This window comes from Ciconia boyciana, chromosome 5 (genome assembly GCF_034638445.1).
Source record: "Ciconia boyciana chromosome 5, ASM3463844v1, whole genome shotgun sequence".
NCBI classification, from domain to species: Eukaryota; Metazoa; Chordata; class Aves; order Ciconiiformes; family Ciconiidae; genus Ciconia; species Ciconia boyciana.
The window spans coordinates 15,766,984-15,780,952 of record NC_132938.1 but is presented as its reverse complement, the minus strand read 5'-3'; the positions used below and the strand labels follow the sequence as shown (position 1 = coordinate 15,780,952).

General features: G+C 38.1%; 1 protein-coding gene across 1 annotated transcript; it reads left to right on the top strand.

Annotated features, from left to right (window-relative positions):
- The first annotated feature begins 6,632 nt into the window (after window positions 1–6,632).
- Window positions 6,633–7,799, top strand: HS3ST1 (heparan sulfate-glucosamine 3-sulfotransferase 1). Its single transcript, XM_072862380.1, has one exon. It carries the CDS (start codon window positions 6,715–6,717, stop codon window positions 7,672–7,674), a length of 960 nt encoding a protein of 319 aa, XP_072718481.1. The 5' UTR covers window positions 6,633–6,714; the 3' UTR covers window positions 7,675–7,799.
- The last annotated feature ends 6,170 nt before the right edge of the window (window positions 7,800–13,969 follow it).

Sequence of the window (13,969 nt, the reverse complement as noted above, 5' to 3'; positions counted from 1 at the left end):
CCAGTACGCACTCTGCTCCAGTATTATTCTGAAGGCAGGAGAGTGGAAGACACAGAAATCAGCTTGGAATATGAACTAAAAGATTATTTGGAGGTTTGGGTTTTTTGTTTTTATTGATGTTTTAAATGTCTTAACTGGTATTTGAAATGGGGCCCACAGCTACAGAGAGTGGTAAGAAATTGCTTGGTAGAGAAAATGAGAATGGGATTGCTTAATCTGCTGCGTTCCCTTTTTCAATACATCCAGTTAAGGTGAGCCTTTGTACAGAAAGGGAGCAAGACAGGACAGAACCACCCTTTCACACAGGTTGTTTTCTTGGGGACAGCTTTGATGAATTAGGAAGCAACTCTATTAACTGTGCAATAGATTTCTGCTTCCTAATTAGAATGTGACAGATTTTGCTTGGGAAGTGGGGTGGGGGGTAACTTCTGGATTTTGAATTGAACATTTGGGTTTATGGGGGGATAGAGAAGGCAGTGGTACAGTGTACCCTTTCTTTTTATGAAAAAAAAATTGAGTCCTGACAGGTATTAAAAATTGCTAGAAGGTGGCAGGGGGATTCCCTATTAGCATTCAGTACAAAAATTTCTGTGCATCCTAAGCTTTTCAAGTTTATTTTTATTCTGCTGTAATGTCCCACTTTATTTTTACCTGCATGAGGTTCTCTGAAATCTAGGGTATTCTCTCTTCTAAAAATTTTTATGATCTCTTGGCATGAAAGATTGCGATGGTCCCTTCTGCCCTTAAGAAAAAGAATGCATGTTATATTTAACTACAGTCTGTTATAAATTTGCTACTTTATTGCTCATGCTGGAGCTGAACTCCTTCTTTAGAAGTCATGAACTGGTGACCTAGCTAATTTGTATAAACTGTATTTATCACAGCAGGTGCAGAAATATAGCAGATTTCAGCCAAATACATTTCCTACCAAGTCAGTCTTTCTCAGCTTGTTAAGTTCCCCTAACCAAAATTTAGAGACTTTTAAAAGTGTATTTCTGAAGTCTTAGGGCTGGTAGACAATATATTATCTTAACAGCACTGAAATGATGATTAGACTTCTTAACATGCTGACTATAAAAGTTAAAGCCATGGTTTAATCTCTACTGGTTGTGCAGCATTTTTTCATATAATTTGGGAAATGTACCTAGTTGATATCATTTAGGCACTGTAATACAGTTACATACAGTTACTTAACTTTTCACCTCTCCTCTTAATGCACAGATGGCTTTTTTTATATATCATGAGTTGATCAATAGTTTATGCCCCTAGAGATCTATGGCTTCAGTAGTATATAGTTCTATTTAATTTAATACACTTGTCTCTGTAGCACTCACTAAAGTAGGCAATTACGTGTAGTTAATTACTGGAAACTAGAATTCAAGCATTTAATTGGCACATGTTGTTTAAAACTTTTGTTAAAATGCGATTAAAAACCGGCAGGGAGGGAAGTGTGAGAAACATTTCTTCATGAAGGCATTGTGAGACAGTTAAATAGTTAAAAATAGCAAAATGCAGAATATATTCCTAAGGAAAAAAAAGTTTCATAAACTAGATTAGATTTAAAAAAAAAAAAAAATTGCTTCCTTTCCTGCTCTTTACTGAGCTTTAAGTGATAGCTGTGCTAGAGAGTTTTATGCGAAATGGATACAAAGTGTCACTCAAAAGAGCTCATATAAACAACTAAGGAATATATGCTATGGCAGACACCATTCTTGAAGGATAGGAATATATACTGTTCATATCAATGAGTTCTTGAAGAATTTCAAGTACACTACAATTGATCTAGTTCAGTTTTTTAAACACATCACTGAATACAAATGTTCAGATCACTGACTTTTCATCAGTTTAGAAAGTTGTTTGCAGAATTGCTTAGCTTAGTTATGGATTTTTTTTTCCCAATATAAGAAGCCAGCATAGCAGATGTGTGGGTTGTACTGCACAGCTAGTTTTAACCAGCAACGTTAGTCTTCTATTTCGCCGTATCGAGCACCCAAATATGCGCAAAGGAAGATGTAGTCCACAAACTGTCCTGAGGTTCTATCACATCTGTAAAACTGAATATACTTTATAAGAACAGAATGTCTCCCTCAGATTTTCAGCTCTGATCTCCCTCTAGAGACAAACTTTAGCAACGGATCTATGGTTCTCATTCAGGCCAGACTGTGCTTTTTTTAGATGCCTGGGCAAAGATGTCTCCAGTGAAGGGCTTCGGTTCTGCAAGGAGAGAAAGTGAGGGTGTCTGAAACTTAACCTGTTCATCCTCAGTCCTTAGAGAACCATAAAAACACAGCTTCTCTTTAATGAAGGTGAAGACACCTGCATGTTCACGGAAAGGTTGTGGTCTTCCCTCTCCTAATCACTGTCCTGGTAGTAACTGTGTGTCCCATTAGCTCTGCAAAACCTCTCCGTGTGTTGCTGTGGGCTCTTTGCAAAGTATTCCCCCTGTCAGATTTGCCAGCAGACTCTGCCTGACGCTTACTGACTGCTCCACAGACACTCCTTATGTTCCGTCCTACCCAGTTCGGCAGCTAACTCGAAGGTTCTTATGAAAGTTCAGAGCTAAATCCAGCCCCATCCCACCCCCATAAAAAATTAAGTTATCAGTCCAGGCAAAAACTACCGTATTTTTTTTAGTGCTAATTAAACTAAAAGTGATGTATAATCTAGGTAGTTTAGGCCATGCCTTTGAGTGAGGATAAACATACCGAGGCATTAAAATACCTTGGTAATGTGGTAAGAGATAGTCTGAAGTCATAAAATAGTGACATGTTTCAAAGAACACTGTAATATGCTTAAAAGTCAATGGAATATGGCATCTGTGGCCTTCATACTGCATTTACTGAGAAAAGCTTCCATTTATTTCCAAGTTACTATTACTTTTGAAGAGGTTTTAATCATGAAAGCTGATTTGATTGGCAATGTCCACATTGAATCTTGTTGAATAAACAGTATGGCACATTCCCCTAATTAATTGGAGAAAGCTGAAGAAAAGATTAAACAAAAGCAATCAGACTTTTTGAAAAGTCTTGGTGTAATCTTCAAAGCACCATTTAACATAAACTGTGTTTCTTTTACTAACTTGCTTGTTTACTTGTAGCAAATACAATAGTAATGACTGTCAGTTAAATTTTTGTACTAATCTGGAATACAAAGTCATTGAGTGAAGTCATGTATGCTCTGCATGACTTGTGGAGGCAGTGAAGAGAATTCTTAAAGCAGAAAAGTAATTTGGCAGAGTGGCTGCTATAAACTCTTCAGTGCATGCTTATTATTGGTGAAACAGTTTTTCGGACCCACAAATTATAAAGCTATGGAATACACGTTTGCATCATTATATATAAACTGCTGTAATTCTAGCCACCAAACTGCAGATCTGCGTAAAGTGTTAAAGAGGACATAAGAGAAGAAAGCTGAATGACAGCCATTTTATATGCTGTTTTATTCCTGGACACCACTTTGCCCACACAACATATGTTTTGTGCTGAATTTAGAGGCACACTCATGTCCGTTGTGTTGCATTAGTCTTAACACAATAATTGATCCAGATATCAAACCTATACAGTTTGAGAGAAACAGAATGGGAAGAAAAGGCAGACAAAGCTTTATTGCTTGCAAGGAAAACAACAATAGCATATAGGTACTTTGAATGGCGTAATTACTGGTATGGTTCATTGCGTGTGCATAGACAGTAAATGCTACAGATACTGTAGCAGTGTTCTGCAGTGTAAGAACACCTGATGCACACCTGAACAAATAGTTGGGAAGGAAAAATGAAATTCTGTATGTCTGAAGTAGAAGATACTCCCATGTTATTCTGAGGTCTCATGTTGCAACAGCAAACAGTTGCTTTTCTTTATTTAGAAAAAGCTATCCCCCCAAAAGGATTTGAGTTAAGAATGAGAAGACACTGAGGCAGAGCTCCACTGAGGCTCAAAAAGCTATCTGAGGTGAGGCCTTTGGTACCATGCCTGTAACAGCCCACAAGTCTGATTTCAAAGAGCAATGCCAGCCAAAACAAGAGTAGAGCTACAGGTAAGAGACACCTTGCTCTGTCTTTTGTTTCCCCCAAACGTTCCCATGCTATACTCAGCCACAGGAAGGCTTGAATAAAAAAAGTTGGCAACTGAGTAGTATGCAAACTATGAATTAAAAATGAACAGTCCCAATGAATTGGTATATATAGTTCATTTAAAAAAAAAAAAATCCCAGCAGTGTGTTGTCACTAATATCAGAGACCAGCAGCTAGAAGTTAATCTTTCCAGAGACAGCCTATCGCAGAACTTAGCTATTAGCATAGCATATTTCAATCTGACTGCTAAGAAATAAGGGTTCCTACCATTAGGCTTTAACTTAACTCCTTTCAACAACAGTTCAACCTGTTCCTCACTGGAATCCTATTATGCTTTCCCAGTAAGGTGTTAAGACAACAACTCAGGCTCACTATTTATGGAGCTGGTGACTCTTAAAATACACTCTGAAGTAAGTGGCTATTCCTTTAATCTGTGACCTTAAAATTCAGCAAGAGTTGATGTTTTGTCGCTCTTATGTACTGAGCTGCCCATCAGTCACTGATCCAATCTGGCTGGCACTGTACTCTTTGCTCACATTGCTGCTGAACATGGCGGCAGCATAGCTGAGTGGGGACGTCCACCATGAATTTACCTATATTGAACTGTCTGTCACCCAGTGTCCCCCACCAATATCCTCAGTGTGGAGCTAATAATTAAGATTATTTCTTGTTAAAACTGAAGTAGATTAAGCTGAGAAAGATGAACAGGAATGGTGAGGACAAGGAAAGAGAGCTGAAGATTAATGACAACAGCCAAAATGGAGCTCTTTCAGCCAGATAAAACTTACAGTGACCAAAAATGGAAGAACAACAAATTCCTCTGCAAAGTTGCCTCACATCAGACATCACAGAACAGCCCAGGGCATGACCTTCTGCCCAAGACAGGGCATGCCCATGAGCTCAAAGCCTGCAGGCATACAGGGAAGCACACGCTCTTTTGACTTCACATCTATCATGACACTCTGCTTCCCTCTCCTCCCAGCCTTGATTTTTTCTTCCTAACAATATCGCTGCCTTGTAGCCCTTTAAAAGTGATTAGAAAAAGGGAAAGCATAAAAGTAATAATCAGTAGCAAACATCAGGAAGCAGACCTGCTCCATTCAGGATGGAGTCATGACCTCTGTAAATGCAAAGCGATCACACAGAACTTTCTAGATCACTTAGAAACACATCATTAGTCCTTGTCACACTGGGACTTAGCTTATTGTGGAAAAGTCATTAGTTTCTTTTCAGATTCTCTGGAGAATTTCCAAAACCTAGCCCTTGCATTTCCTCAGGTTGTTCGTATGTAATTTCATATTTCAGCCCTTGTTACCCGGTACAGTACATGCCACTCCAAGCTTAAATTCATAATTACAGTAGCCTACTAAGGCAAAGCAGTCAGGTGCTTTGCCATCGTGGCTTCCACTTCTAAATGGAGTTAGACAATACCAAAATCATACTTACACCAGCCCTCCAGTGAGGTTATAAAGTCTTTGGAAGGCATCTTAATTTAGGGAGCTTGTATACACAGCCCGCTCATAGCGTGACAATCTAACAGCTATGCTATGTGTGAGGCCACTAAGCTTTCACTTCAAACATTGCATTAAAAACACACTGACCTTTAAATGGAGTTCAGAGGTGGTATTTAGTAGTCTTTTGATAAAGTGTAAAGTTAGGTGTTTATATCACAGCAGCTTGCTGGCTAACTCTTGAAATGACCTTCAGAAGTATCCATTGTGTATTTTCTTTCGTGAGTATCATGACTGAAACCACAGCTTTTTTAGCATTTTGTTGATGCAGTCATACTATAGTCTATGGTTTCATTCTTACCTTTTTGCAGGGCCAGAGTGCATACCACCTGACTCCATCCTTAGAAACCCTAAGCACAAATCGAATGTTAACTTCACTTAAAAATGACACAAAAATTCAACTTTTCCTTGGTCTACTACTCACCCAGAGCTCTTCTAACTTCTTCCTAGGAGAAGGTTACCTTCCCACGGGTGGGCAGCTCTATCTATATTGTGTGAGCCTTTTTCGCAGGAGGCTTCACTTCTAAGGTTGCTGTCCCATGGTCCTTTAGGAGACTATAATTCCCAGACATCCTACAAGACCCTCAGCTTTTAGGAATGCTCTTTTGGTCCAGTCCACACCTTTTAGAAACAAAACATAAAAAGGAAGATAAACCTATTCTTGCAGATAAAAAAAAGCACTTAATTCTCTTGGGATTGTGGTTCAAATCCAATGAAATCAGATTTAAAAAAAAAAAAAATACTCCAGATGAATCTTGTAGGCAAGAGAGATTCAGAATGTTCATGTCTCCTGATGACTGGAAATCATTTTCTCATGGCATTATTGTATGTGCCTGTCTTTTAAAGAATTTAATTATACCAAATGATCTATGAGCCTAGAGTTGGGAAAGCTAAAGAAGTTTGTTCAGTTGTGAAAAGCAAAAGATACTTGCAATGTGGCTGTAGTGGTGATATGTCCGAATATAAAATAATGTGCTGCTTTTCTTTCTCTTTTTCCCTCTTTCAGCAAAGTTTCTGTTTGAGAAATACACGTTCACTCAGCAAAACAAAAACAACTTTTAAAGGTTGTTCTCGGTGGAAATCACTCTATGCCCCATTACCTGCCTGAGTGAAACCAGACTAAGAACTTCTGTCATGGCAGCTTTTCTGCTGGGAGCTGTGTTGCTTATTGTTCAACCTCAGATAGTGCCTTCCACACCGGCTATAAATTCGAAGGCTGAGACTTCACAGTCTGTTCAGAGAGAGCTTTTAAAGAAAACATCTCAAAAAAATGACTTCAAGGAAAACATTCATTCTAACGGATCATGCCGGCAGCTGCCACAGACTATCATTATTGGAGTGAGAAAAGGTGGAACAAGAGCTTTGTTAGAGATGTTGAGTCTCCATCCAGATATTGCGGCAGCAGAAACTGAAGTTCACTTCTTTGACTGGGAAGATCATTACAGAAATGGATTGCAGTGGTACATTAATCAAATGCCACTCTCTTATCCCCATCAGATCACCGTGGAAAAAACTCCAGCATATTTCACATCACCTAAAGTGCCTGAAAGAGTTTATAACATGAACCAATCAATGAGACTACTCCTTATTTTAAGAGACCCAAGTGAGAGAGTACTATCAGATTACACCCAAGTGTTCTATAATCACATGCAGAAGCACAAGCCGTATCCATCCATTGAACAATTCCTGATTAAAGATGGTGAACTCAATGTGGACTACAAGGCAATAAACAGAAGCTTATACTACATTCACATGCAAAACTGGCTGAAGTATTTTCCTCTTGATTGTATCCACATTGTAGATGGGGATAAACTAATCAAAGATCCCTTCCCAGAAATAGAGAAGGTAGAGAGATTTTTGAAGTTATCACCACAGATAAATGCTTCAAACTTTTATTTCAATAAAACTAAAGGCTTCTACTGCCTAAGGGACAGTGGTAGAGAGCGTTGTTTACATGAGTCAAAAGGACGAGCACACCCACAAGTAGATACCTGGTTACTCGAGAAACTACATGAATATTTCCATGAACCCAACAAGAAATTTTTTGAGCTTGTGGGCAGAACATTTGACTGGCACTCATTTGTGGCAAGTTAGTGGTAAGCTTCAGAACCTATGTTCCAGTGTATATTTAAAAATTTTAAAAAGGGCATTTAAGCTATAATTTATTTGTAAAATCCATAAATACTTCTGTACAGTATTAGATTCACAATTGCCATATATACTAGTTATATTTTTCTACTTGTTAAATTTGAAAGCATTTTGTATTGTTTTTCATGGTTGTTAACATTGTGTATGATGTGTCTTTATGAAGAAACTAAATTATTTCACTGCAGAAGACGCTCTCTTGAGAATGTGTTGTCTTTTTAATAAATAAGAAATTCATTTCAACAGAACTCTTCAGAATTATTTGAATACTTTGGCCTTTCTGGACTATTCTGGACTTTCTCCTCTAATTGCTAATGAATATGCTAAACTTCACATTTCCTTTTTTTTTTGCTTTAAAATGTGGTTTAATTTGTTTTTCATTTGAAAATATTGTTGTAGTTAGCAATTGTTCCATCTTGTTTTATAAAATTCTTTCCTGATAAAGTGGTGGTACTTACACATGTTGGGACAGGCATACCCAAAGGACAATGGAAGTCTCTGTGCAATATGACGTATTAACTGCTGTACTTACCTTCGTATTTACTGTTATAACAAGTGCCCCTCAAATTCTTTGGCAGTACAGTGCAGGTTTCATGGCAGATTTTTAAAGATTCTGTGGGGACCAGCTCATAAAATCCAGAGTTAGCTGCAGAAATATGGTCAACCTGAAAGCTTCCTGCAGTCTCTGAATGTATATATACTTCATAAAGAAGAAGGGTTGAGAGAAGAATTTAAGCAATATAGGGATGTTTTCAAGGTTGCTTATGACTGTTCCTACATTTTATAGCACATTTATGCTTTGCCATCACTGAAAACAACACTTACACCAGAAAAATTAGTTGGTCTACATTCCAATAAGCAGCAACTTCATTCATATAAATATTACCGCACTTGTACTCCATTTAAGGCTCATTTCTATGAGTTGAGCAGGTGCTTCATGCAACTGAAAATTGCCCATGGACTACTGTTCATTTCATCTCCTTCCAGGAACCATGATGCCAAGTCTTGATTAGACTTGTGTGTTGTGGGATTAACCCCGATTCCAGGAACTTTTATGGTCTTCCATCTGCTAAAAATGGAAGTTAGATGTTAGTACATGGGTAAAAATTACAGCTCTCCTTGTCTACAGTAGTTTTGATGTCTTGTTAGCCGTCAATTTCTGGAGTTAGAGTTAATCCTGTTTCCACACAAGGCTTACTATGGTACTTTCATTCTAAGCTCCTAATTTTCATTTTATGATCTTGAGTTTAGCCATTGAATGTGCAGTGGCAACACCCTGTAAATTTGAACTTGTAACTGATTGTTATGATCCTTTATAAAATTTAAATGTAGATTCATGAATTTTTTTCTGGTGAGATGGTGCAAACTTGGGCACTATGACAAGGTACTGTCTGGATGCAAATATCCCATATTATGCTGCTTGCATGAAAATTTGCAGATGCTGCCCCTCTCTCTCCCACTCCTTGTGCACCTGCCCAAGCTGTATTCAACCTCAGAGAGGTTGGTGGTGTTTTATAAAGTAGACCTTTGACGAAAGCCTACAATGAAATGGTATTGTACTCAATAAAATATTTTCTGAATTGCATCTTTCCTTTCTCTTTTGTTCATCAGTTTCTAGTTTGGAAAACCAGAATTTAGGGTTCAACTCTGTTTAGATTCTAGTTAAATGTTACTTAAGAATTTAGATGTAGCCTAGTGGATTGATTGGAAAGCCGTTTTTTGCTGCTGGGTTGTGCCTGCGTGGTCCATTGCTGACCCAGAATATACAACAAGGAGGGAAGGTTTCTTGTGGCAATAATGTCAAATCTTACATGAGGCAGATGCCAAAAATAACAGGATGATAGTACCATCATGCTCCTATGAAAGTTTTAGAAAAGAGAAATTCAAAGGGTTTTGTGTATGGTGAGGCAATATTTTTTTCTACACTCATTATTATCCCATTTCCTTGCTAATGTGATCTCTGAAGGAGCCATCTGGACCTAAGAGATTTTGGCCCAGACGAAAGGCTTCCCACCTTAGTATAGTCCCACTTTCACTAGTGCCTCCCTACAGTCCCAGACTAAGCCCACCACATTCACCAACTTTTTGCTGGGAAAGGAAAAATACTACCAAGGTATGTGACTAGGAGCCAGAGGAGTACAAGAAGGCAGGGTTGCATCAAGTTCACCTGCAGCAGGGCAGCATAGGGCATAAGTGTTGAATTGTGAATGCCAGAGAAATATTGACACCTGATGTCAGTACTGAGAATACTTTTAGATGTATAATGCTGCTTGATACCAGTATCTTGCCTGTCACTAAGCAGAACATATGCACATGTTCCCCCCTGCCCAATATGGCTTGTCTCTGTAGAAAGAGAAGTAGAGCATGAAGCATTGGGTCACTATTACTGTGTTAGCGCTAGGACCTCATAGCACGTTCTCTGTAGGATCAGGAGGTGAAGTGACCACTTCAGGGGCACATCCTGAACCAGAAGCTCACATGACTCATGCTCTAGGTTCAAAGGGGCCCACAGACAGTATGTCATACCGAATGTGTACGCCTTGTGCAGGGATGGCTTGATTGTACAATACCTTATCCTGGAGGTTGCACAGCTACCTGTGTGGTAGCTATGATGGTGATGGACAATAAATCACACCCACACTAATAATAATGGTAATATTTACCTGCCATAGATGCCATAAGTTCAAGAGTTACAATACTTAAAACTAGGATTCTGAGTGTGAATTTTCAGTTTTACAAGAGCAACATTCACTTTCCACACATGCATTACTGTATTTAAATGTATTTGCTAGACTATTTCTAAAGAAGTGCTAAACAAGAAAAGCCAACAGAAGAAAGTGAAGAGAGAATGAAAGAAAGAGGCTGAAGCACATTCCGACTGGGACTATAGAAACACTAATAGTGAGCTTTGAAGTCATGCCATATCTATTCATGAAAGAAAAAAAAAAATCCCTGAAAATACCATTCCAGTGTTACGCAATACAGGTATTTATTTCTGTAAAACGCTACCATCTCGGGTTTAAAGTACAACCACTTGGGTGTTGCTCCAGAGGCCTGTTTCCTCAGGGCAGCTAACCAAGTCTGTGATCACTCTTGCAAATATAAAATAAATACAAGGCTTTATGAGAATTCAATGTCCAATTCAAAGCCTACCACTCCCCTTGAGTACAAGAAGAATGCCAATGAAGTCATTAATCAGGGTAGCACTGCAGGACTAAGTCTTGCCCTTTACTTCACAACACCGATTAGTGTGAGTCTTTGAAAGCCAGATATCGTATCTGCAGAGGACAAAGTTTAAACTATAATGATTATCCCATGAACACTGCTGAAAGAGTATGGAAAAGGAAAGAAGTCTCCTAGGAGAAAGAAAAAAACAAACCACAAAAATTATTACTTCATCAAGAATATTGCTACATCTACTGTTGGTGCTGTATGATCCTTTTACATGTGCTTTGCTGTTCCTTGTACCTTTTTCCTGATGTTGTAGGTGAAATAATACTGTGCTTGAATAAAGCAACATTGTTTTGGAACATTTCAGAAAAAAAATCCATCCTTTTTTTAATCTTGCTTGAGCCTATTTGCATTGGGAATATGGTAGTGCTACACTCATTGATGAGTGTGTGGACTCACCACCACAGAATACTTTAGATGAAAACTTCATTACTTTGGGGCTCAAAGTTGATCATTTCATGTTTCCTCGTCTATGTTAATTTTCAGACCCAGTTTCTGCTGAAAGCCAGGATTCTCTTTCCCTGTTGCCATCCACACAGATTTCAAATGTCTAAAGAGAAATAAGATGGGGTAAGGCATATTTCCATGTATCTTTCTTCTGCTTTATCTAGCATGGCTGACCAGATATTTAAGAAAGTTCACACATGCACCCCACAAGTAAGAGGCTGTACAACAAAACTACTTCTCAGAGGAATATCCCGTCTCCTTTCTCTTTTTCGAAGTCTGTGACTTGAAAGTCCTAATTTAGCTCACACTGTGAATGAAGTTTTGCAGGAGCATATTAGTAGATGTTTTCTGATACAGTAATAAAAAGTACAATAAGGCAAAAGTATTAAACGAACATACATCAGCAAAGTGTGTTGAACTTGCTACTACGTATACACCAGCTGAAATAGCTGCAAGTATGTGCCCCTACAGCTGTAACATTAATAACTTTTATTTATATGACCCTGCCTGAGTGCCCAGTTATGCTGGAAAGATTGTATGTTCAATGTTAATTCCTTCATTTTGCAATTGCATTGGAAAGGCCAGTTAGAGATGGAAGTCATGCAAATATCTTATGAGTGAAAAAAAATTTTATTAATATTTTGCTTACCAAAAATAAATGAATTTGCATTTATGTTTCCTAGACTATTAGCAAAGGAGAGCAGTACTGTCTGTTCTTGCAACAATAACCCATCCACAGTAAATTTTCTACTTAACTACCACACAACAGTTGATGCAGTTTTTAAGTTAATAGTGCAATAAACTCAACAGTGATGCTGTAGATTTTAAACGCCTTCTGGGATATATAAAATATGCAAGTCAGGGTGGGGAGCAGCTGGATGCATAGGAACAGCTGGTCTCATTGGTCTGAGAACACTTTTTTAATGATAAGGGATGTGAAATTTTTGGCTTGGATATCACTTTGAGTTGTCTGTGAAACCAATGTCTTCAATTAACTTCCAAGTCAATAATCCTCTCATAATGACATAATCTTTTTACTTGCTATTGACATTATGCTCTGCCAAAACACAGTTTAAGAGCCAGACTCCAAACAGCAGGTGCATGAGGGATCCCTTAGTATAAAAATAAATTGTAATGCAACTCAGACACATAGCTTCAATTATGAAGGCACATTGGCTTGACCAAAGAACTGTTCTGAAGTGAATGGCAAAAATCTTCTTTACTTAATTTGGATGAGGGTTACAGAAACAGGAACATGTATGCATTCACAGTAAAACACCAGAGCAACTAACATGCCCTCCCCTCCTTGGTTTTCAATCAATCAGACAGCAGTATTTCAACAATAATGATCAGGCCATCTTCCAGGGCTCAGCACAGTTCAGTCCAGACAACACTCAGTTACAAAAGGAAGAGTTCTTGCCATATTTCTTACACCAGACAGACTTCTCAGGGTATCTCCTATTACTGAATTTTATGAAATTCCTCTTTCCTCTCCAGTATGCTGCTGTATCACATCTGTCCTATAATTAACTATTATATTAACACTCTACAAGGAAATAGATCCATGATCTGATAGTATTTTTATAGAATAATGTTCAAATGAATGGGAAATCACAGCATGATGGAGTCCAAAACATACTTTGTGTATGTTTGCTCTGATATATTTTAAACTTTAATTGAATAAAATTCAACTTATTTTGTCTGCGTCATTGCATTACAGGAGGAACTATCGTCACACCGTCACATGCAAGTAGTTATCTAATGCATTTGGTAAATAGAAATGTATAATCAAAGGAACATATTTTTCTTGTTGCTAGAATAGCAGTTATGCTATTGGCAATATTATGAGACTTTTACCCATACTACAAATGTTAGCAGTATTTCTTTTGAAGAAATGGAAACAGTCTGAGAACCATTCTCTTGATCCATGTAGGAATGGAGTCTTTTTTCCCCTTGTGACTTTGTGTAAAGTACAAAGAGCAGGAATGCAAGTTGTGTTATATAGTCAGATAACAAAAGTTTACTGAAATGTAGCTAAACCAAAGGTAATGTAAATGTGCATGTGCTGGAAGACAAGGAATTGGAACCATACCATGTCTTGTGTATTTTAGTGTCTTACCATTTTCTTGCCTGAACATGTGTGTTCCTATGCAAGGGGAATAACAGAGGGAAAAAAGGACACACTCTGCAGAAACAGAGCACCTAGTCCATCTTGACTGTCACACTGGCTGGGATCAGGGCTAGACAGCCACATGAATAGACAAGGACACTGGAAGTGGATAGTAAGGGAACACTGGATACAGGGGAACATCTTATCATAGCCTCATTCCCTATGTTCACATCCTTACGTATGATGAACAAGCACTCTTAGGAAAAACAGCTTCTTGCCCAGTTCTTGTCTGTGCCACCCAAAGAGAGAAAAGACATCCAAATCCATCTGAGTATCAGATGATTCCCATGCCTTAAGGCCTTTTTTAAAAGTCAGTGCAGTATAATGCAATTAGACTTATTATTCACCTAAGTGTCTAATCTTCCCCTTTTTTGTTTTTAAATCTGTACTAAGTTT